Source organism: Lampris incognitus, chromosome 16 (assembly GCF_029633865.1).
Source record: "Lampris incognitus isolate fLamInc1 chromosome 16, fLamInc1.hap2, whole genome shotgun sequence".
NCBI classification, from domain to species: Eukaryota; Metazoa; Chordata; class Actinopteri; order Lampriformes; family Lampridae; genus Lampris; species Lampris incognitus.
This window is the reverse complement of record NC_079226.1, coordinates 44,378,595-44,404,125: the sequence shown is the minus strand read 5'-3', so window position 1 is coordinate 44,404,125 and position 25,531 is coordinate 44,378,595. Positions and strand designations below refer to the sequence as shown.

At 45.9% G+C, this 25,531-nt stretch overlaps 1 protein-coding gene across 1 annotated transcript in view; it reads right to left on the bottom strand.

The window, feature by feature from the left end:
* Positions 1-25,531, bottom strand: part of atp10d (ATPase phospholipid transporting 10D) — a 61,114-nt gene that overhangs the window by 20,465 nt on the left and 15,118 nt on the right. The window contains exons 7-17 of the mRNA XM_056295666.1: positions 16,701-16,832; positions 13,971-14,083; positions 8,925-9,177; positions 7,572-7,816; positions 6,705-6,896; positions 4,781-5,492; positions 4,477-4,577; positions 2,676-2,802; positions 1,334-1,518; positions 917-1,217; positions 363-439 (exon numbers count right to left, since the gene is read on the bottom strand). Of these exons, the coding sequence (XP_056151641.1) occupies positions 363-439; positions 917-1,217; positions 1,334-1,518; positions 2,676-2,802; positions 4,477-4,577; positions 4,781-5,492; positions 6,705-6,896; positions 7,572-7,816; positions 8,925-9,177; positions 13,971-14,083; positions 16,701-16,832 (2,438 nt within the window). The remainder of the gene's footprint in view (positions 1-362; positions 440-916; positions 1,218-1,333; positions 1,519-2,675; positions 2,803-4,476; positions 4,578-4,780; positions 5,493-6,704; positions 6,897-7,571; positions 7,817-8,924; positions 9,178-13,970; positions 14,084-16,700; positions 16,833-25,531) is intronic.

The following is a 25,531-nucleotide window of genomic DNA, read 5'->3' as shown; positions in this document are numbered from 1 at the left end:
GCATCCTGATCAGATGCCGAACCACCTCAACTGGCTCCTTTCGACGCAAAGGAGCAGCGGCTCTACTCCGAGCTCCCTCCAGATGTGCGAGCTCCTCACCCTATCTCTAAGGCTGAGTCCAGACACCCTATGGAGGAAACTCATTTCAGCCACTTGTATTCACGATCTCACCCTTTCGGTCACTACCTAAAGCTCATGACCATAGGTGAGGGTTGGAACGAAGACTGACTGGTAAATTGAGAGCTTTGGCTTCTGGCTCAGCTCCCTCTTCACCACAACGGTCCGGTACATTTTGTATTTAATTAAGAAAAATTATCTGGTTGCGCTACAAGTTGGCTGGATAATTTGTTTATGGTCACTACCTGCATGCCCTCTTGGCCGGATATCCCAACACCCACATCAGCCACCTGGATCATGCCGACATCATTGGCCCCATCACCTAAAGTTAGAAAGGTTGTCCACATCAGTAACACACTATTCTGTTGAGAACATTTTAACAAATAGAAGCAAAATAATCAGAGAGTTGTTCTCTATGTGTGTGACCAGGCCTGAGTATAATAATATGGTCAAAGGTCTTTAAATCCTGCTACGTTTTAATGCTAGTGTCAAGTATGAGTCCTGCAGAAGGCAGTCTTTTGATTGATTGTCTTCTGAAATCACTTTCATGGGACAAATTCCACCCATCTGATATCCCCAAAAGTTCACAAAACTATATCATTTACATATAGTCTTTAACGCAGCTCTAGCTCTGACACATAATTCACACATACGTTGTGGAAACATGACACGCTAAAAATAAACTATTCCTAAAACGTGGTCATGAAGTATAGGAACATCTGGCCTGGATGAACAGGCAGTGTTCTGCTTCACTGCTAGACAGTTTGGTCTTCAGAGCTACGTCTTGGTGTCTTCCTACCTACGGCCAGGGTCAACACTTTGAGCTGATCCCGGACCAGTCGTACCACCTGGCTCTTCTGCAGTGGGGTTACTCGACAGCAAATGACAGCCTTGCAGCGCTGACACAGCTCCAGGAAATCAAGCTGCAGCTCCTCCTGCAGGGCCATATCCAGAGTCTGGCCATCAATCACCAGAAGAAACCCTGCCTCCGGGCCTGACGCGGCGTCCCTGCCCTTCCCGACTGCTGATGCTTCAGTCGAGCCCTCCCCACCGCATTTCACCTCCACGCTGAGCTCCTGCAGCACAGCTGCACATGCCTCCTAAAAAGAAAACACAAGAAATCCTTTTGAAACGAGAGGTTAAAAGTAGTGAGGGAATCCTGAAACCCAGAAGTCGTGTTAAGGACAAATGGATAAACTCATGTTTATTCGCCCACCTTGCTGGCACAGTTGACAGTCAAAAGCTTGTCGCTGGGTTTCAGAAGTTTGCAGGCGTAGGCGATGTTGACGGCAGTTTCTTGTTTGTCTCCAGTGAGAATCCAAACCTTGATGCCTGCTCTTTGCAGAGCCTCGATGGTCTCCGGAGCCTCCTCCTGTAGTCTGTCTACAATCCCTGTTGCACCTTCACATAGCAAAGCACACAGGAACAGAGGATCTCCAGTAACGGTACTGCTCTTATCATGTCAGTAGAACGTCAGTAGAACATCAGTAGAATGTCAATAGAATGTCAAAACGTCAGTAGAATGTTAATAGAACATCAGTAGAACATCAAAACAACATCAGTAGAATGTTAATGTGTGTTTGATACACCCAGTAACAGAGATCAGGAACACTTTATTTGTCGACATGCTGTTCCCCCAGCCCACATCAGCACTAACACACATATCCACACTAACACACATATCCACACTAACACACATATCCACACTAACACACATATCCACACTAAACAAAAAAAGTCACTGTCCAAGGGAACGAACACCAGCCAGGATGACTGTCAGAACAACCGGTCTGCATGGGCTAGCAGTTAGCTTAGCCTGCCCAGCTTACGCATCATTGTCAGACCACCCTTGGCGTTTCCTCCTCCTTGCAGCCCCAGGCAGGGGCCGTGGTCCCCGGGCCCACGGATGAAGCAGACCAAGCTCTCCCAGCCAGACACCCTCGACACACCTCCCCCACTCCTCACCGCGACATCAAAAACACCACAGTCAACACCAGGTGAGGCCGCCGCCAGACCGCCCTCGGTGCTATCGGAACTGCCGGTCTGCGTGGGCTAGCAGTTAGCTTAGCCTGGCCCACTCTCCCAGCCGATCCAGTGCCTGCTCTCCCAGCCATCAAATGAGGACAAAACTTAGACGCAGACGTGGATGTGGACCAAGACCCTGCATGGACGGTACTGGATGAGGCCGCTGCATGTGAATTCGCGCCGCCATCTTCCGGCACCAGAATTTTGTTTCTTTTGTATATGAATGGACATGAAAAGACATGACAATAAACTGTTCCTGATTGTTCCTGATGATTCATCGAACTTGCAGTAACCAAGATGGCTTCAAGAAGATGTACAAGAGAAGAAGGCAACTTCTCCTTCCAATCCAGGAAAGAAAGTGCTAAAACCGGTTCCTGCCTGGGCCAGCATTAATCTCACATGATCAACGACTGGTGACATCGTCCAGTTTTAATCATCTCTGACTGTAAGTGTTGTACCTGTAAGCCCTCCTGCATAATTCTGACATGCTTCTGTATGTGGTGTGTAGGATGTCTGCGAGGCAGTCTGCTTACCCAGCACAGTGAGGTGTGTCTCCAGTCGCTGCGCTGACTCCACCAGCAGCTCCTCTCTGTTCTCTATGCTGGTCTCAGCGAACAGCTGTCTTTTCAGCCACATCGTGTATTCGTCCTCCTGCAGCGTCTGCTCCCAGCAAGGGTCCAGTCAACGCACAGCCAGCATAACACACAACAGTAACATGCATCTGACACGTGGTCTATTCACTGCAGTAAGCACATGTTTCTTGTGTATCATTCACTCGTACACAACGTAGACCAAATTCACAATCCAAGTGTACGAAAGTGACACAAAAGCTACCGTCCTCCGCTTCACACTGACTTATTAATATACCTAGACTCTAACACAACCGATTCCTCTGTCACACAGGAGGGAGGGGAATGAGTATAACCATTATGTGCACTTGACTGCAGTCCTTTAGCATCCACCTCGAGTCTTGGTGTAGGTCAAGCACCTCCACAATGCCAGTGTAATATACTCATGGTCAAATGTGATAAGAGGGAGAGGCAGTTTTTTTTTGTTTTGCTCCTTTTTCTCCCCAGTTGTACTTGGCCAATTACCCCACTCTTCCGAGCCATCCTGGTCTCTGCTCCAACCCCCTCTGCTGATGCGGGGAGGGCTGCAGACTACCACATGCCTCCTCCCATACATGTGGGCACCTGTTCGGGGGGGGGGGGACTGGGGGGAATAGCATGATCCTCTCCCGCGCTATATCTCCCTGGTGAAACTCCTCATTGTCAGGTGAAAAGAAGTGGCTGGTGACTCCACATGTATCAGAGGAGACATGTGGAGTCTGCAGCCCTCCCCAAATCAGCAGAGGGGGCGGCGCAGCGACTGGCACAGCTCAGAAGAGCGGGGTAATTGGCCAAATACAATTGGGGAGAAAAAGGGGGGACAATCCAAAACAAAAGAAATGAAAGAAAAAGAAAGAAAAAGAAAATAAGATCTAGGCAGTAAAAAACAAAAAAAAACGGAATTATCCTTTAATACAGAAATTTCCAAAACTGCATGCATGTACTTTTATTACAACTTGAGGACATATAATAATCCTGGGTCTGGTATTTACCTGTCATACGACTGAATAATATGTCTTCCTGGTAGGTTTACATCAGCTTTATCTTTCTGTGCATCTACTGTCATTCGAGAAATGTATACCTTGTGGGTTGTGATAAGTCAGGCTGAAATATTTAGGATTTTTTTCAGTAAATTTCTATAATTTTTACAGTGTGCTGCACACAAAATTCTTAACCTGCTCGCCTTCACTAGAAGAAAAAAAAAACATAACACTGACCACAGCAAAAGTAATTTCACATCACCGAATGAAGTTATTGCAGCTTGTTTGGAAAATGTATGTTTCCTAGTCATGAATCATGTCGATTTTTACAGTTATGAGACAACTGTATTGCTGCCTAAATGCAACTTTTTAATTAGTAAGAAAACTTTCCAACAAAGAAACCCAAGATATGACAGTTAAAGATAATGAAGAATCTTGGGTATGGGACGATGTGCAGGCAGTGTCTTACTGACATGTGATGACCTTCTGCAGTGTCTTACTGACTTGTGATGACCTTCTGCAGTGTCTTACTGACTTGTGATGACCTTCTGCAGTGTCTTACTGACCTGTGATGACCTTCTGCAGTGTCTTACTGACTTGTGATGACCTTCTGCAGTGTCTTACTGACTTGTGATGACCTTCTGCAGTGTTTTACTGACTTGTGATGACCTTCTGCAGTGTCTTACTGACCTGTGATGACCTTCTGCAGTGTCTTACTGACTTGTGATGACCTTCTGCAATGTTACCTTTTTAGCAATGCAGAGTGTGCGAAGTCCTTCTCTTGCGTAGCTGTCTAAATGTTTCTGTGTTTGTTCCCTGATGTGACCATACCTTTCTTCTGCTTGCCCTGCAGTTGGAGAACAGTGAGGAGCATATCATAGAACAAAGTCAATGCTTCCAATTATTACATTTATCTAAAGATTAACTAGCTTATTACCCCTTGTCTCATTGGGGAACTTTGTTGGAGATAACTTTTGCAAACCAACCACCTGAATTAGAAACATTTGCAACTTCAAGCTTTAGTTTACAAGTACCACTTCTTTTGATTACCTTGAGGTATCTCAGCTAGGTCCATGATGACCGCATCAGCTCCTTTGGTGTAGACCACTACCTGCCCTGTCAGTGGATGGCGCACCACCACTGACATCCTCTTCCTGGACGAGTCAAAGGGCAGGACGTGGAGCACCTGGACAGCCAGACAGCCCATCCCAGGTAGGTCCACCAGGACAGTCTCCGCTGAGCGGCCCCTCAGGGTGCAACAATAGGCTCTGGCTGTGTGGACTAGAGCTGCCTCATCTGGACTCTCTGCTTCATATACCAGCTCATCGGTAGCATTGTTCTTGACCCCTGACTCTCTGCACTGGCCTGTCCCTCTGGTCAAGTCTTCCAGATCCCCCCTTGCTTCTGCCAGATTTGTTATTTCATCCCCAAGATAATTTCCTGTTGCCATGTCCTCCATCTTGTAATTTTCCACGTCCCACTGTGCCCCTCTTTCAGGCCCAGGAGAACTCAACTTCTGGTTTTGGGCAGAAACCTCCTGGATACCTTCATGGCCTGGATCTCCCTCTTTCCCAGTGGTCACTGGGGGAGTGAAGAAACCTGTCTTACCTCGGGCGAAGAGTCGGGAAGTGAAGCTGCGGGGACCATCTTTGTTCTGAGTCAGGGAACGGGGGGAGAGGGCAGACAAGGGAGGGAGGCTAAAGTTCTGGAATATAAATTTGATGTCCTCAAGGGATTTGTGAGATGTTTGGGCCTCTGGCACCTGTAAAAGGTATGGTATGGGGTCAATAATGAGACAAGAATTTAGATTTGGGGCAATCAACATGTTCAATCTGTGATCCACACCGTGGCACCACCGAGCACTCCAGAGAGATCTCCAGTTTAAGAAGCACGGTTCCTTAACACCTGTAGTAAAATATGAGACCTGGAGAAATAGGACTACTATGGTCTACCATTACTTGACAACCTGCTCCAATGTGCTGTGCTTTTTAATGGTAAGGCTCCATTGTCAATTTCACAGACTAGGTACTACTTCGACTACCAGATAAAAACTTGGCTAAAATTTAGGATATGTATATTTGCAGGAGCTAAAAACAGAGCAATATGTGGTATGGCTTTACTAACAGTTGGATAAAAATGTTTAAAAATGGTAGAATGACCTTTTTTATGAAAGTAGGCAAGAAAAGGGGATATGGTATTCTGTCTGGTAGTGTGGTCTTTTCAGCATTAATATGTAGTCTTATGTCTGTGTAGCAAAACATGCAGAAAATATGAGTTGTCTCCTGAGACAGCTCTCATCATAGGTCACCAAACTGGATCACATCCCCATTCTTCTGACAGGTCTTATACATGCTGTCTAAAATGACATGGCTGACTGGTCGCCACTCGTGTGTGCCGGCACAACACAGCCACACAGCAAAAAAGGAATAAGCCTGTTCTTCCCTCCATTCCTTTTTTTTTTGGGGGGGATTTTTTCCCCGTTTTTCTCCCCGGTTGTATTTTGACAATTACCCCAATCTTCCGAGCCATCCTGGTCGCTGCTCCACCCCCTCTGCTGATCCGGTGAGGGCTGCAGACTACCACATGTCTCCTCCAATACATGTGGAGTCGCCAGCTGCTTCTTTTCACCTGACAGTGAGGAGTTTCACCAGGGGGATGTAGCACGTGGGAGGATCACGCTATTCCCCCTAGTCCCCCCCACTGAACAGGCGCCTCGACCGACCAGAGGAGGCGCTAGTGCAGCGACCACGACACATACCAACATCCGGCTTCCCACCCACAGACATGGCCAATTGTGTCTGTTGGGATGCCCGACCAAGCTGGAGGTAACACGGGGATTCGAACATGGAGATCCCCGTGTTGGTAGGCAACGGAATAGACCGCTATGCTACCTGGATGCCCTGGTATAGGCCTTTCATCTGATAGTCATGTGTAGGTGCTATCGTGTTTTTACAGCTGTGAATTCACTACCCACCGCATGTCTGGGTTGGCTGTGCGAGGAGACCACCACGCTATTGCAGATGGCAAGGGCCAGGAAAAAATCCACAATATAGGTGAGCTCCAGGCTGTCTGGGATGTCAGAGGAGTTGCAACCTGAGAGAAGATGAGGAGAGGCCAGACAGTTCAACTTCCTCACCAGTTGAGGGTCTGGCACCACCTCCTTAGCCTAAGGATCAATATTTTTGTTAAAAAAAAAATCTTTTTTTGATAATAAATTTATCCCACACACACACACTATGTTTTTTAGCCTGGGCTAAACACTGATCTGTCAGGACAGCTGCTCTCTGCTTCTTCATTTGCATACCTAGATATTATGATATATGATAATATAGATATCATGATATTTCTGATTATTTATGATAATACAGATATCATGATATTTATTATTTATGATTATATATGACATATGATATATTATTATATAGATATCATGATATTTTCCATTTCATCCATTCAGCCTTTTGAGTGAAGTGGGCCTGTTTTTATCTTGACTGATGTTTTCAAATAACATTCAACAGCATGAAGCTTTATAAAATCGTTCTCACGCCATCAAATCACACCAACACAAGCACCAACACAAACACCAACACAAGCGAAACACAAGCACCAACACAAACACCAACACAAGCACCAACACAAACACCAACACAAGCGAAACACAAGCACCAACACAAACACCAACACAAGCGAAACACAAACACCAACACAAACACCAACACAAACACTGCCACATGGTCAAGCCAGAACACAATCGTTCTGATCAAGTGGCGATGAAGACCACTTCATTAAATACTGTGGTATGCATGAGAGTGGGCTGTGTACATGTGCAGGTAAGACTGACCATGCGGCTGCAGAAGGCGCTAGTCTGCAGCTGTGCAGGACTGAACCGTCCATCTTCCTCCTCTCCCTCCAGACCATCTTCCTCCTCTCCCTCCAGATCACCGGTGAGGGTGTTGAGAGAGCTGGAGCTACGGTCACAGCCGAGTGAGCGGCAGCTCAGAGCCTTAGCACTGCAACTAGGCTGAAGAGCTGCACACCGTCTGGCCAGCTGGCTTTCCTCCAGCTCATACACTGCCAGCCTTCTTGCTGCGAAACGGAGCAAGACAAAGAAATGAAGCAGCATCAACTAGTCCAGCCCAAACCATTAAGGTCAAAGCCTTGAGGAACACCTCACCTCATATGTCTCTCCCTGCCTTAACTTTAGAGAGAGCTGGGTATATAATAGCATGTAATCCAGTACAGGACACATAGACCCCTGCACTGGGGAGCAGAACTCTTGAAATCACCAGATCACAGTGATCTGCATCTGCAAGCCGTCAGAGGTAGTCGGCTCTGTGCATAGCTGTAGTCCACTGACTTCCTGTTTCTACTTCAGTGGTCACACCAGTTTCCTGTTTGTTGGCATGTGTTGTTGACAATGGCATATTTTCATGATGCCTGCAAGATGTACCGTGGATAAATGTCAACATGCACACAACTGTCAACACACTTTCACCTGCACATGCCAGCAAACGGGTGAAAGGTTTCAAGATGTACATATCAAGTTACGTCCACAAGTATGAGGGTCCGTCCGTCCGTCCTCGTGGACGTAACTTGATATGTACAACTTGAAACCTTTCACCCGTTTGCTGGTAGGTGCAGGTGAAAGAGTGTGGACAGTTGTGTGCATGTGGTTGACATTTATCCGTGGTAAATCTTGCAGGCGTCGTGAAAATATGCCATCATCAACAGCACACGCCAACAAACAGGAAACTGGTATGACCGCTGCAGTAGAAACCGGAAGTCAGTGGACTACAGTTATGCACAGAGCCGACTGAGACACTCTTCCGTGAGACAAGGGAAAACCAACGAACAAAAAAAAAAAAAAAAAAAAAAGAGAGAAATCGGCACTCTGGTCATCAAGTTTGGGTAACTTTGAAAAAGAGTGAATGTCAGTGGTGGGCAGCGTGTCACACATTAAATCAAACCAACTCAGTGCTGTTCGGGGTGTCCTGTTTGAGATGTGGACAAATCTGCCTCGGAAGCCACCAGGGGCAGCAGATCTTCCCCCTCTGCTCACCACACAGAATTCAAAAACCTCCAAGGTTACATCAGATCTTCTTTTCTTCTCACCACCTCGCTCTCCCACATCAAACTACATCCAGTCTGCCAAAAGTACAGAAGGTCTGACTGATGCAATACTACCAGGGCTCACCGTTTTCCTCATGAGGGTAGTCCACCCCATAAATACTGCAGCGGCAGAACACCATCTTGTTTTCCGTCAGGGTCCCGGTCTTGTCAGAGAAGAGGTACTGGATCTGCCCCAGGTCCTCAGTGATGTTGAGGGCCCGGCACTGGATCCTGGAGTCCAGCTGCTTGTTGTAGAAGGCCAGATCATTCTGAATGAAAAAGATCTGGCCCAGTTTCACAATCTCAATGGACACGTACAAGGAGACGGGGATCAACACCTGTAAAAAGCAACCGGTGGGATTTGAGTTCATCAATAAATGCTTTCACCACGGAAAACAACAACTGACATGTACATGTGCATGTGCATGTGCATGCATAACCATGTTACTGTGTTGTAGATTTCATTCCAAATGGATAAAATCGCCATTTTTGCCCATCAGTCCACACGCAGTAACCCATAATGACAACATTGTCAGAATAATCAGGCGTCTGGGTAGCGTAGCGGTCTACTCCGTTGCCTACCAACACGGGGATCGCCGATTCGAATCCCTGTGTTACCTCCAGCTTGGTTGGGCGCCCCTACAGACGCAATTGGCTGTGTCTGCAGGTCGCTGCACTAGCGCCTCCTCTGGTCAGTCGGGGTGCCTGTTTGCCCATAACGACGTTTTTAGAAATGTTTGCAAATATATGCAAATTAATTAAATGTATTTATTCATTAAATATTACTTAAATATTACATAGATAAATGTTAAATAATATAAAATATTTATTACATTTATTTAGAAATTATTAAAAAGTCGCTCGAGCTGGGACCCCTAAAAAACTCTAAACGAAAGGCAAGATAAAATGTCTTGAGACATATTTTGTAGGAAAAGCAACCGCATCTGGTTAAATTAAGATTACCTACTTTAAAAGGTGATTCCAGTTTTTTGCAAACTGGGACTTCATTTTGTAGTTTTTACCATCACACATACCATTATGATATCATATTACTCATGTCAAGGATTTTGGACATTGGCGCGCCATATGACTCTCACCACATATGTTTTCACTTCCACATGCAGGGTTCGGATAACAGGGTTAATCTGGACTTGCAGAAACATGCCTGTAAAGCTGTGTCCAACAGCAGTCCTGTATCCAAAATCTCCACAATGAAAGTGGTGAGTAAAATTATATTATAACTGATGATGGTGCACACGTGATGGCAGAAACTACAAAAGCATTACACCCCAGTGGCAAATAAAAACAAACAAAACAAAACCAGAATCCTTGAAAGGGGGGCTGACTTGGACAGGTGAGGTCCTTCTTGACACAGCATCAAAGGTTTAGGAGGCTTCCAAGGGTTCACAGCTATTTGCATGTTTTGTCTTACAATTATCAGAGTCAAACAAGAATAAATCCTTAACATCACATAACTATTTTTACTAATTTCTTGATCTGTATTTATGTTTCATGCCCAAAGTAACGGGGAGTGCAGTAGAGAGGTGGAGAAGAGAGTGCAGGCAGGTTGGAGTGGGTGGAGAAGAGTGTCAGGAGCGATTTGCGACAGAAGGGTACCAGCAAGAGTTAAAGGGAAGGTTTACAGGATGGTAGTGAGACCAGCTATGTTATATGGTTTGGAGACAGTGGCACTGATGAAAAGACAGGAGGAGGAGCTGGAGGTGGCAGAGGTGAAGATGATAAGATTTTCATTGGGAGTGATGAAGAAGGACAGGATTAGGAAGGAGTATATTAAAGGGACCGCTCAGGTTGGACGGTTTGGAGACAAAGCAAGAGAGACAAGATTGAGATGGTTTGGACATGTGTGGAGGAGAGATGCTGGGTCTATTGGGAGAAGGATGCTGAGTATGGAGCTGCCAGGGAAGAGGGGAAGAGGAAGGCCAAAGAGGAGGTTTATGGATGTGGTGAGGGAGGACATGCAGGTGGCTGGTGTGACAGAGGAAGATGCAGAGGACAGGAAGAGATGGAAACGGATGATCCGCTGTGGCGACCCCTAACGGGAGCAGCCGAAAGTAGTAGTAGTATTAGTAGTAGTTATATATTTCTTGACTTCACAGCCTCTGATCACTGCAATACTAGGCCTCTGTGCCATTAAAGGAACTAGAGCAGTTAAGGTTTTCAAATTATTCCAGATTATTTCATTGACCAACACTCACTTATGAAGAGATGGGGGAACTAATGAGTGAACTCATATGATGGACCTATTAGTTGCGACAAAAACCTGCAAAAACATGGCTGTCAATAGCACATAGCTAGATAGCAGTGGTGCAAGAAGTAACACCATTTTTCTTTTACTTCATGCAAATAGAGGTACTCAAATATGTTGGTACCCTTACAGCTCATTGAAATAATGCTTCATTCCTCCTGAAAAGTGATGAAATTAAAATATATTTTGTCATGCATACTTGCAGGCCTTAGGTATGTCATAGGAATAAAGCAAATAAGCTGTGAAAAGAGATGAATCATTGCTTATTCTACAAAGATGTCCTAAAATGCCCTGGACACATTTGTTGGTAGCCCTTGTGATAAATAACTGGATTACAGTGATATTTCAAACTAATTAGTTGATTTAATTAGTACCACAGATGTCTTGTAATCAGTCATTCAGCCTATTTAAAGTGATACTGACATCAAAATCTGAACATTCCTATTGATAGGCTATGTTCCGAGTTGGAATGTGACCACGGAGAAATTCAGTGGCCAAAGCAGCGCGTCTGCGGCCACTCGAGAGAGACCTGTGATTGACTGTAGATGGTGTCCAATGACAAACTGTGCCGGTGGATCAATTTGCATATAGGGTGTGTCCGTAGCAAGATGCTGTAAAACCACGGAGAAGCCCTTCTTTCACCCCCTCCTGCTAGCTACTTGGCTCCAGTTGGTGCTATTTTGCTGAGACTTTATTATCGATCTTGCTACGACGTATTGCTATCTATCTATCTATCTATCTATCTATCTATCTATCTATCTATCTATCTATCTATCTATCTATCTATCTATCATCTATCTAACAGTTGTTTGTATCACTGAATCCTCCTCCTCAAAACTGTAATCCTCGCAGAGGATCTCCCTCTCGCTATCTGACATTTTTTGTAAATAACAAGTGACGAGCGGTACTGAGCCCCACCCTCCCTGGAAGGTAGTAGCCAATAGCTTTGATTTCTTAAAACCACACCTATTTTTGGTTATGATTCAAACTCCCAATGTTAAAAAATGTGCTCAGAAAGGGTATGTCAGTCGCTCTTTAAATGGAGAGAAGTGGTCACTGTGCGGCTTGGTATCATCAGGTGCACCACACTGGACATGGACCAGAGAAAGCGAAGCAGAGTTGTCTGAGGAGACCAGAAAGAACATAACAGACCAGCAGGGTAAAGGTAAAGGCTGCAAAACCCGCCCAATGTTCCTGTGACAACAGCTGCAAATATTATTGAGACTAACATTAAACTGACAACCTCCCTGGGTGTGGCTGCAGGAGGAAACTCGACCCCAGGTTGAATAGAAGGGTAGTGCAAATGGTAGAAAAAGAACCAAGGATGACTACCCGAGAGATACAAGCGGAAGTCCAAGGTGAAGGTGTGTCAGTTTCTGATCGCACCATGCATTGCTTTTTGAGCGAAAGTGGGCTCTATGGAAGAAGACCCAGGAGGACTCAACTTTTGAAAGAAAAACATAAAAAAGCCAGACTGGAATTTGCTAAAATGCATGTTGACCATGCATTTTAGCAAATTGACCATGCCTACAGTGAAACATGGAGGAGGTTCGGTTATGTTTTGGGGCTGCTTTGCTGCACCTGACCCACAGTGCCTTGAATCTGTGCAGAGCACAATGAAGTCTCCAGACTACCAAGGCCTTCTGGAGTGAAATGTACTGCCCAGTGTCAGAAAGCTCTGTCCCAGCCACAGGTCATGGGTCCTCCAACAGGATAATGACCCAAAACAGCCAGCTAAAAGCACCCAAGAATGAATAAGAACACAACATTGGACTATTCTGAGGTGGCCTTGAATGAGTCCTGATCTGAATCCTATCGAATGTCTATGAAAAGATCTGAAACTTGCAGTCTGGAGAAGGCACTGGGACAGCTGGAGCAGTTTGCTCAGGAAGAGTGGGCCAACAAACCTGTTAATGGGTGCAGAAGTCTCACTGAGCACTACAGAAAATGTTTGATTGGAGTGATTGCCTCTAAAGGTTGTGCAACAAAATATTAGGATACCATCATTTTTGTCCATGCCATTTTCATTAGTTTTATCATTTACAATATCATCTCTCATCATCTCATCATCAGCTGCTTCTCCGGGGTTGGGTGGCGGTGGCAGCAAGCTAAGTAGGGCACTCCAGATGTCCCTCTCCCCAGCAACACCTTCCAGCTCCTCCTGGGGGATCACAAGGCATTCCCAGGCCAGATTGGACATGTAGGGTCTACCCTGGGGTCTCCTTCAAGGTGGACGTGCACGGGAAACCTCCAAAGGAAGGCACCCAGGAGGCATCCTAATCAGATGCCTGAACCACCTCAACTGGCTCCTTTCGACGTGAAGGAGCAGCGGCTCTACTCCGAGCTCCCTCCACATATTTACAATATCATGTTGAATGAAAAATCAAAAGCAAAGCCTGACTTCCATGAAATATGGAATAAACAGTGGTGGATGCCAATTACTTTTGTCAGTTTCAAGACATTTCAGAGAAAAGTGTACATTCTTAGTTTTTTGTGGAGGGGTACCAACACATTTGAGCATGCCTGTATATGCCTTCTATTTTATTTTCATTATTTTGTTGTCTTTGTTAATTTACTATCTATGAGCAGCCAGCCAAGCAAATTCCTTGAATGTACTAATACAAATGAATATGATCTACAACACAAAAGCAGGAAGAATGGATGTTTCAAAAGCAAATTAACTTTAAAGGTCAGAGTGAGACACTGAATATCAAAAATATGACTAATGTGCTACCAGCTTTGTAGAAAGCCTAAAATAATGGTGGCAAATCTTTGTTCACGTTGGGTGAGAAAATCAGGAACCTTGTTATGTGAACTGTATTTGTGCTTATAGGTAGTGGAGTAGCTAGTATGTGTAAGTCCTACCTGTAGCACTATGATCATGGACCAGAAGACATAAAAGCCAGCAAGGGCAGGAGACGTCTCATCAGCAATGATAAAGATGGGATCTTTCAGCTGCTTTAGCCAGAGACCATGACCTGAAACACAACACACTCGCAGCTTAAACAACATCTTGAAAACTACAGCAGGATGTCAGATAAGCTGGTCGGGGTACAGAAACATCAAATGTACGTCCGAAGACCTAACGAGAAAGGGGAAAAGTCAGTCCTGCCTAGGGGCCTCAGCTGCGGATCAAGTGTCTTTATTCATGGCTCTTTCCTCCAAAGCTGTCAAGATATCATGGTTGATAGACACAAAGTAAAACACTCATCCAGGGTGTCCGGGTAGCATAGTGGTCTATTCCATTGCTTACCAACACGGGGATTGCTAGTTCAAATCCCCGTGTTACCTCCGGCTCGGTCGGGCGTCCCTACAGACACAACTGGCCATGTCTGCGGGTGGGAAGAAGGATGTGGGTATGTGTCGTGGTCGCTGCACTAGCACCTCCTCTGGCTGGGTGAGCTGGCGCTGGATTGGCTGGGAGAGCGGAGCAGGCTAAGCTAACCGCTAGCCCATGCAGACCGGCAGTTCCAAAAACATCGAGGGCGGTTTGGCAATGGCCTCACCTGGTGTTAACCGTGGTGTTAACCGTGGTGTTTTTTATGTCATGGTGAGGCGTGTGGGGAGCTGCGTCAAGGGTATCTGGCCGGGACAGCTGGCACTGAGCCCGCTGGGAGAGCTTTGTCTGCTTCGTCCGGTGGGCCTGGGGACCACGGCCCCTGCCTGGAGCTGTGCACGAGGAGGAAACGCCGAGGTTGTTCTGACAGGACGCAGAAGCGGGGCAGGCTAAGCTAGCTGCTAGCCCATGAAGACCAGCGGTTCCCACAGTCATCCAGGCTGGCGTTCGTTCTCCTGGACAGGGATTTTTTCTTTAGTATGTGTGGTAGTGTGGATATGTGTGTTACTGTGGATATGTGTGTTAGTGTGGGTATGTGTGGATATGTGTGTTAGTGTGGATATGTGTGTTAGTGTGGGTATGTGTGTTAGTGTGAGTATGTGTGGATATGTGTGTTAGTGCGGGTATGTGTGTTAGTGTGGATATGTGTGTTAGTGTGGATATGTGTGTTAGTGTGGATATGTGTGTTAGTGTGGGTATGTGTGTTAGTGTGGGTATGTGTGTTAGTGCGGGTATGTGTGTTAGTGTGGATATGTGTGTTAGTGTGGATATGTGTGTTACTGTGGATATGTGTGTTAGTGTGGGTATGTGTGTTAGTGTGGATATGTGTGTTAGTGTGGGTATGTGTGTTAGTGTGGGTATGTGTGGATATGTGTGTTAGTGCGGGTATGTGTGTTAGTGTGGATATGTGTGTTAGTGTGGGTATGTGTGTTAGTGTGAGTATGTGTGGATATGTGTGTTAGTGCGGGTATGTGTGTTAGTGTGGGTATGTGTGTTAGTGTGGGTATGTGTGTTAGTGTGGGTATGTGTGTTAGTGCGGGTATGTGTGTTAGTGCGGATATGTGTGTTAGTGTGGATATGTGTGTTACTGTGGGTATGTGTGTTAGTGTGGGTATGTGTGTTAGTGTGGATATGTGTGTTAGTGTGGATATGTGTGTTAGTGTGGATATGTGTGTTAGTGCGGGTATGTGTGTTAGTGCGGATATGTGTGTTAGTGCGGGTATGTGTGTTAGTGCGGATGTGTGTGTTAGTGCGGGTATGTGTGTTAGTGCGGGTATGTGTGTTTGTGTGGATATGTGTGTAAGTGTGGATATATGTGTTAGTGTGGCTATGTGTGTTAGTGTGGATATGTGTGTTAGTGTGGGTAAGTGTGTTAGTGTGGATACGTGTGTTAGTGTGGGTATGTGTGTTAGTGTGGTTATGTGTGTTAGTGTGGGTAAGTGTGGATATGTGTGTTAGTGTGGATATGTGTGTAAGTGTGGTTATGTGTGTTAGTGTGGATATGTGTGTTAGTGTGGATATGTGTGTTAGTGTGGGTATGTGTGTTAGTGTGGATATGTGTGTTAGTGTGGATATGTGTGTTAGTGTGGATATGTGTATTAGTGTGGGTATGTGTGTTCTTGTAGTTTCTAGTTTCGGAATGTGTTGTTGTCTTTGTCTTGTACTGCTGTGGGTTCCATGTGTTGTTGTCTTTGTGTTGTACTGCTGTTGGCTGGATGTGTTGTTGCCTTTGTGTTGTACTGTTGTGGGCTGGATGTGTTGTTGTCTTTGTGTTGTTATCTTTGTGTTGTACTGTTGTGCGCCGGGGGAAAGGGCATTTCGTTTCATTTCATGTGTGCACATGCATGAAGTGAAACGACAAATAAAATGTTCCTGATTCCTCTAGCGCCTCCTCTGGTTGGCCGGGGCACCTGTTCGGGGGGGGGGGGAACTGGGGGGAGTAGTGTGATCCTCCCACGCACTACGTCCCCCTGGTGAAACTCCTCACTGTCAGGTGAAAAGAAGTGGCTGGTGACTCCACATGTATGGGAGGAGGCATGTGGTAGTCTGCAGCCCTCCCCAGATCAGCAGAGGGGGTGGAGCAGAGACCGGGACGGCTCGGGAGAGTGGGGTAACTGGCTGGGGAGGAAAAAGGGGGAAAAATCCCCCAAAAAATACTACGCTCCACAACATATGACAAAGTACATCAAGACATTTGGGGGGCAGTGAAGTGATGAGCTGTGTGAAGCCTGACTGCGCCGTCGGTTGGAGGTACGAACCTATAGCCGTGGTCAGACACATGACGAAGAGCAGCAGCACACACCACAGCACGTCCCCGTTGAGACGCCTCTCCGACTGGCTGCGTTTGTAGCGCGGACCACTGTTGTTCTTCATGGCTTTGGTCTCATGGCCTGGGGTGGACACACAAGAAGGAGGAGCCAGACCCGCACCAATCGTGAACTCTTTCATACTTTGCAGAAGAGAAACAACATCATGAAATCAGATCAAGGTTGGATGTGAATCTAAGATTAGACATACAAAGTTGTGTTACATCGTGGTAATTGTGTGATCTCTCCAAGCTCTAAGGTCAGAAGCCTTCGTGTTGGTTTTGATCTGACCTCCTCTTGTGAGAGAAATGTTACAGCTTGGAAATATAACTCACTAATCCCCATATGCCAAGCAAAACAGGTCAGAATAGCTGTGCTGTACTGAAGCATGCTCAATAACCAGGCAAGGACACCACCGACAGCTGAACCAGTCCATCTGGACACCACGCTGACTGAGACACATGTCTCATCATCATCACCCGACTGTCCTCTTCAGCCTCTCCTGACTGCAGGTACCCCACCCCTATAAACAATACACTGACTGCAGGTACCCCACCCTTATAAACAATACACTGACTGCAGGTACCCCACCCTTATAAACAATACACTGACTGCAGGTACCCCACCCTTATAAACAATACAGTGACTGCAGGTACCCCACCCTTATAAACAATACAGTGACTGCAGGTGTCCCCACCCTTATAAACAATACAGTGACTCCAGGTACCCCACCCTTATAAACAATACAGTGACTCCAGGTACCCCACCCTTATAAACAATACAGTGACTGCAGGTACCCCACCCTTATAAACAACACAGTGACATAACCACCGAAAATAATGATGCTTTTCATATGCAAATTGCCGTGACCATTAACTAGAGTTACAAAGGCCATGTGTACTAATCACAGATGATTGGAGAATGGTTGCAATCACAGCATTGTAAAATGTAAACAGATGTAGTCTTACCCCCACCCCAGTTCAGGGATGGTTGTTCCCTCTTCACATAGATGGCCTCTTTGACTCCCCGTTCAAACCAGCGTTCCTGCCTATCAAGGATGTGCACATCCTCATCCTTGAAAGAGTGGCCACTGGCCTGTAGATGGTGTAGAATGTGTAGATGGTGCAGACTGTGTTGTAGATAGTGTAGACTGTGTGGATGGTGTAGACTGTGTAGATGGTGTAGAGTGTGTAGAGTGTGTAGATGGTGTAGTGTGTGGATGGTGTAGGCTGTGTAGATGGTGTAGACTGTGTGGATGGTGTAGACTGTGTAGATGGTGTAGACTGTGTGGATGGTGTAGACTGTGTAGATGGTACAGAGTGTGTGGATGGTGTAGGCTGTGTAGATGGTGTGGAGTGTGTGGATGGTGTAGACTGTGTAGATGGTGCAGAGTGTGTGGATGGTGTAGACTGTGTAGATGGTGTGGAGTGTGTGGATGGTTTAGGCTGTGTAGATGGTGTGGAGTGTGTGGATGGTTTAGGCTGTGTAGATGGTGCAGAGTGTGTGGATGGTGTAGACTGTGTAGATGGTGTGGAGTGTGTGGATGGTTTAGGCTGTGTAGATGGTGTGGAGTGTGTGGATGGTGTAGGCTGTGTAGATGGTGTAGACTGTGTGGATGGTGTAGACTGTGTAGATGGTGTAGACTGTGTGGATGGTGTAGACTGTGTAGATGGTACAGAGTGTGTGGATGGTGTAGGCTGTGTAGATGGTGTGGAGTGTGTGGATGGTTTAGGCTGTGTAGATGGTGCAGAGTGTGTGGATGGTGTAGACTGTGTAGATGGTGTGGAGTGTGTGGATGGTTTAGGCTGTGTAGATGGTTTAGGCTGTGTAGATGGTGTGGAGTGTGTGGATGGTTTAGGCTGTGTAGATGGTGCAGAGTGTGTGGATGGTGTAGACTGTGTAGATGGTGTGGAGTGTGTGGATGGTTTAGGCTGTGTAGATGGTTTAGACTGTGTGGATGGTGTAGACTGTGTAGATGGCGTAGAGTGTGTGGATGGTGTAGGCTGTGTAGATGGTGTAGACTGCGTAGATTGTGTAGATGGTGTAGTGTGTGTGGACGGTGTAGGCTGTGTAGATGTTGTAGACTGCGTAGGTGGTGACTGTGTAGATGGTGAAGGCTGTGTAGATGGTGTAGACTGCGTAGATTGTGTAGATGGTGTAGTGTGTGTGGACGGTGTAGGCTGTGTAGATGGTGTAGACTGCGTAGGTGGTGACTGTGTAGATGGTGTAGACTGTGGAGTCCTGGTCTGACGTGTTAGCTCTCCTGTGTTGTACCATCCTCTTGGCCAGCATCTGTTTGGTTTCCCTGATGTACAAGTCACGACAATCCTCCTGACACTTAACAGCTGCACTATATTGCTCTGTTGGTGCCGGGGACCTGATCCTTGGGGTGGACCAGCTTCTGGTGCAGCATGTTGTGGGGTTTGAAAGCAACTGAGACAAGTGTTTGGAAAATATGTGTCTCAAGTGTTCCGACACTCCCGCCACATACAGAATCACCACTGGTTTACACTTAGGCAGCTGTTGTCCTTCTCCTCCCTTCTATCGGCTGGTGCTCTGTTTGGGCGTCTTCCCGGCTTTGACAAACGCCCAGTTAGGATAACCACACTTAACCATGACCTGTTTAATGTGGGGTTTCTCCCCTTCCCCGGCCACTGTGTCGGTGGAGGTGTTGTCAGCCCTAAGTATATAACCTGCAGCGTCCTGATGACTCTTAGTTTGCGCTCCAGTTGATGATGAGAGTCATACCTTAAGTACTGATCAGTATGGGTTGGTTTACGGTAAATATCAACAATCAAATGTCCCCATCATCTTCTTCTTTCGGCTTGTCCCCTGTTTTCCAGGGGTCGCCAGAGCAGATTTGACAGTTTCCATCGATACAATGTGAGGGCACAGCATCGATGGTGGTTGCTGTTAACCTGGGCCTTGACCGATCCAGTATGGTCTTGTCAATCCACAAAATGATTTGGCAAAATGTTACGTCGGATGCCCTTCCTGACACAACCACTTACCCTATGGACAGGGGCACAGGTAAAGTGCTGGATGCCGTCCCAGTATTCATGGACTTGTACCCATGCCTGTTGCTATATCACAACATCTGCTTACATACACATTCCCCCACCACCAAATGCAATTTCACTGTCAGAAAAGGTTAACCTGTCATTTTCTATATCCTCCCTGGTGTGATGTGGTTGTCCACCGAGTTAATATGGTCGGTGAAATCTGGTATGTCTTGAGATTTAATTTTCAGATTTCCATGCTGGATCGGTCAAGGCCCTGGATTATCAACGACCGCCACCAATACTGTTGGCCAGCAGGTTGCTGGTGGAAACTATGCCTACTGTTGGGCGAAGGAGAGGGGGAAGGCATGTCCAGAGGAAGTGGGAGAGGCTGAAGGGTAGGAGTGTGGAGGTGAGAGTTGGAACTCTGAATGTTGGAACTATGAGTGGTAAAAGGAGAGGGCTGGCTGATATGATGGAGAGGAGGAAGGAAGATATACTGTGTCTGAGAGACCAGGTGGAAGGGGAGTAAGGCCAGGAGTATCGGAAGTGGGTTCAAACTCTTCTACCATGGTGTGAATGGGAGGGGAAATGGGGTAGGGGTAATTCTGAAGGAAGAGTATGTCAAGAGTGTGCTGGAGGTGAAGAGAGTGTCAGACAGAGTGATGAGTATGAAGCTGGAAATCGAAAGTGTATTACTGAATGTTATCAGCGCATATGCCCCGCAAGTTGGGTGTGAGATGGAAGAGAAAGAAGAATTCTGGAATGAGTTGGATGACGTGGTGGAGAGGGTACCCAAGGAGGAGAAAGTGGTGATTGGAGCGAACTTCAATGGACATGTTGGTGAAAGGAACAGAGGTGATGGGTAGGTATGGTGTCAAGGAGAGAAATGTGGAAGGACAGATGGTGGTGAATTTTGCGAAAAGGATGGAAATGGCTGTGGTGAATACATATTTCAAAAAGAGGGAGGAACACAGGGTGACGTACAAGAATGGAGGAAAGTGCACACAGGTGGACTATATCTTATGTAGAAGGTGCCATCTAAAAGGGATTGGAGACTGCAAGGTGGTGACAGGGGAGAACGTAGCTAGGCAGCATCAGATGGTGGTCTGTAGGATGACTTTGGAGACAAAGAAGAGGAAGCGAGTGAAGACACAGCCAGAGATCAAATGGTAGAAGTTGAAGAAGGAAGACTGTTGTGTGGAGTTCAGGCAGGAGGTAAGACAGGCACTGGGTGGTAGTGAAGAGTTGCCAGATGGCTGGACAACCACTGCAGGAATAGTGAGGGAGACAGCTAGGAAGGTACTTGGTGTGTCATCAGGACAGAGGAAGGAAGACAAGGAGACTTGGTGGTGGAATGAGGAAGTACAGCAAATTATACAGAGGAAGAGGTCGGCAAAGAAGAAGTGGGATAGTCAGATGAAGAAGTAGATAGGAGTACAAGGAGACGCAGCGTAAAGCAAAGAGAGAGGTGGCAAAGGCAAATGCATATGCATATGGTGAGTTGTATGAGAGGTTAGACACTACGGAAGGAGAAAATGACTTGTACCGACAGAGAGATCGAGCTGGGAAGGATGTGCAGCAAGTTAGGGCGATCAAGGATAGAGATGGAAAAGTGCTGACAAGTGAGGAGAGTGTACTGAGAAGGTGGAAGGAGTTCTTTGAGGGGCTGGGGAATGAGGAAAATGAGAGAGAGAGAGGGTTGGATGATGTGGGGATAGTGGATCAGGAAGTACAGTGGATTAGCAAGGAGGAAGTGAGAGCAGCTATGGAGAGGATGAAGAGTGGAAAGGCAGTTGGTCCTGATGACATACCTGTGGAGGCATGGAGGTGTTTAGGAGAGATGGCAGTGGGGTTTTTAACTAGATTGTTTAACACAATCTTGGAAAGTGAGAGGATGCATGAGGAGTGGAGAAGAAGCATACTGGTACCAATTTTCAAGAACAAGGGCGATGTGCAGAACTGTAGCAACTACAGAGGTATAAAGTTGATCAGCCACAGCATGAAGATATGGGAAAGAGTAATAGAAGCTAGGTTAAGAGGAGAGGTGATGATCAGCGAGCAGCAGTATGGTTTCATGCCACGAAAGAGCACCACAGATGTGATGTTTGCTTTGAGAGAGTTGATTGAGAAGTATAGAGAAGGTCAGAAGGAGGTACTTTGTGTCTTTGTAGTATTTAGAGAAAGCATACGACAGGGTGCTGAGAGAGGAGGTGTGGTATTGTATGAGGAAGTCAGGAGTTGCAGAGAAGTATGTAGGAGTGGTGCAGGATATGTATGAGGGAAGTGTGACAGTGGTGAGGTGTGCGGTTGGAATGACAGATGGGTTCAAGGTGGAGGTGGGATTACATCAAGGATCGGCTCTGAGCCCTTTCTTGTTTGCAGTGGTGATGGACAGGTTGACAGATGAGACCAGGCAGGAGTCTCCGTGGATGGACTGTGATGTTCATGGAAGACATTGTGATCTGTAGTGAGAGTAGGGTGCAGGCTGAGGAGAGCCTGGAGAGGTGGAGGTATGCACTGGAGAGAAGAGGAATGAAAGTCAGTAGGAGCAAGACAGAATACCTATGTGTAAACGAGAGGGAGGACAGTGGAATGGTCAGGATGCAAGGAGTAGAGGTGACGAAGGCATATGAGTTTAAATACTTGGGTCAACTGTTCAAAGTAACAGGGAGGGCAGGAGAGAGGTGAAGAAGAGAGTGCAGGCAGGGTGGAGTGGGTGGAGAAGAGTGTCAGGAGTGATTTGCGACAGAAGGGTACCAGCAAGAGTTAAAGGGAAGGTTTACAAGATGGTAGTGAGACCAGCTATGTTATATGGTTTGGAGACAGTGGCACTGATGAAGACAGGAGGTGGAGCTGGAGGTGGCAGAGGTGAAGATGATAAGATTTTCATTGGGAGTGACGAAGAAGGACAGGATTAGGAATGAGTATAATAGAGGGACAGCTCAGGTTGGACAGTTTGGAGACAAAGCAAGAGAGACAAGATTGAGATGGTTTGGACATGTGTGGAGGAGAGATGCTGGGTATACTGGGAGAAGGATGCTGAATATGGAGCTGCCAGGGAAGAGGAGAAGAGGAAGGCCAAAGAGGAGGTTTATGGATGTGGTGAGGGAGGACATGCAGGTGGCTGGTGTGACAGAGAAAGATGCAGAGGACAGAAAGAGATGGAAACAGATGAGCCGCTGTGGCGCCCCCTAACAGGAGCAGTCGAAAGTAGTAGTAGATACTGTATAACATTTTGGTGTAAGAACCTTCAAATTCAATCTTTGGAAAGTGTTTTTGTAGTTACGTACTTGAAACCACTGTAGTAAAACACTGAAGCCTCATGATGACTTTTGTTAGTAATATACTATAACAATTGTCTCTTGGACAAGAAATAAACATAAAAGGACTACAACAGCAAATTCCAACTCCAAATCTTTTGGTATTCCATAGCTTCATAGGCCTCTCATCTACAGTATCTCCTCTACCATTGGCAGAGATTTCAATCTCAACTAAGATGCCAGTTACTGTCCAAGAAGTGTGTTAAAATACCTGCAATAGTTGTTTTGTTTGTAGTGGGTATGGATGCATCCTCCCACTGACCAGACCGGTTCCTCCTACACTTGAACCTACACTAACAACTGCCAGTAAATTCAATACAAAAAAAGACTACATAAAAATCATAATGAATAATAAGGATCAAACAATAGATTAGAAGTCATAGCTGATGATAAAATGGCTATAATAACCCTGGTTTTAACACATTTGCTGCAAAGTTGGCTAAAAGGGGTAAGGGCAAGTCATATACAGCTTACTCACACAAGTATACTGAAGCTCTGAAGCAGCTCAGCACAGCTTGACAGATTTCAGATTGCAACAAATAAAACAGTCCTTCGGTTCATGCTCTGAAAACAGCTCTCTACCTTCAGACTGTACAGGCCCAACTTGGAAAAAGTTGGGACAGTATGGAAAATGCAAATTAAAAAGCAGGGATTTCTAAATTTACTTTGACTTGTATTTCATTGAAGACAGCATGAACACAACACATTTCATGTTTTGTCGCATCAACTTCATTTCATCATCCATTCCTGCCATTCAGACCTGCAACACATTCCAAATAAAGTTGGGGCGGGGGCAGTTTAGGTCAGGGGAATCAGTCATACTAAGTTGTCCCTAGGTGTGAATGTGTCAGCCCTGTGATGGCCTCGTGGTCTGTCCAGGGTGTCTCCCCACCTGCCGCCCAATGACTGCTGGGATAGGCTCCAGCATTGGTCCTGGCTCTACTGCTGGGGATAAAAGGTCATAGAAATAGGAGACATGGCCCTTTGATAAGGTTCCCACTTTGAGTAATAAGTCTAAGCCACTAAGAGACGGGATTTGAGGAAAGAGGGGGGAGTGAGTTTTACCTAAATTTCATAGCTGAAGGCATCTAAAGAAATCAGAACGATCTAAGTTAAAGGCCGCACGCAGTTGCTCGAAACTGGCAAACAGACCATCTATATACAAATCTCCCAGGCGGCGGAGACCTCTCCTTTCTAGCAAGGAATACTGAGAATCCATCTTGGCTGTCATAAACAAGAGATTACCGGAGTTGCTTGGGGGAGGGAAGACCAACCAAATGGCACCTAATCTGTGCCCATATCTTCAAGGTGCCTATTACAATGGGGTTAGAGGTGAATAGTGAAGGGGAATGGGGTAGGGCGCTACACGCAAGAGCTTGGAGTGAAGAAGAGGAGCATGACTTTGCCTCAACCTTACACCAGCTGCTTTGAGGTGAGGTGAACCAGAGCGTGATTCTTGTGGGTGTTAGCGGCCCAATTGTAGCCTATGATGTTGGGCAGTCCAAGTCTGCCCAGGGACCTGTTCCTCTGCAGTAATGTTCTACCAGCTCTTAGATGTTTACCAGTCCAGATGAATGAAGAAATTATACTGTCAATAGTGGTAAAAAAAAGATCTGGGCAAGAAGATAGGTAGACACTGGAACATATATAGATATCTAGGTAACATGTTCATTTTCACTGTTTGTACTCTTCCCGCCAGGGAGAGTAGTAAGGGACTCCACCTCTGTAAATCAGCCTTGACTGAGGTTGTGAGGGTAGTCAGGGTATAGATGATAATGATACCTCTGTCAGTTGGTTGACAGGTAAACACTAACTTCTGTGGATATTTAATTTGTATCCTGAAATCACACCGAAAGATTTCAAAATTGAAATAATATGATGGATCCTAACTAAAGGATCACTCACATACAAAAGGAGATTGTCAGCATATAGTGAAAGTATTCGTACATACTGCTGCATGAGAAGATGAATAAAGTAGCTCGATCCAAGAGATGAGGCCAGTGCCAAAACTGAACTGCCATAGGGAAGAAAATAAATAAGCCCACTCCATAATGTGTCTTCTTCCCTAGATGTTTTTTTTAAGTGTTGTGAAAAGGAATGGCAACATTACAAAGTGGTAAATGCTTTACTGTCCCAACTTTTTGTGAAATATGTTGCAAGAATCAAAATTGAAACAAGTGTTCATTAAAAAAACAAAACAAAAAAAACCAAACAATTAAATCCATGAGGTAAGACATCACATAATGTGCCATTGTATTGTTTTCAATGTAATACAGGTCAAAGATCATTTACAAATCAATGTTCTGTTTTAATTTTAATTTCACACACCGTCCCAACTTTTTCTGATTACGTACGGGTTGTAGATAAATACCGAGAACCATCAAAAATGTAAAACTAAACTTGAAGCACAAAGTGTCTCAAACCTCTTCACATTTCAGTCATGAGGCTGATTTGAATCTTG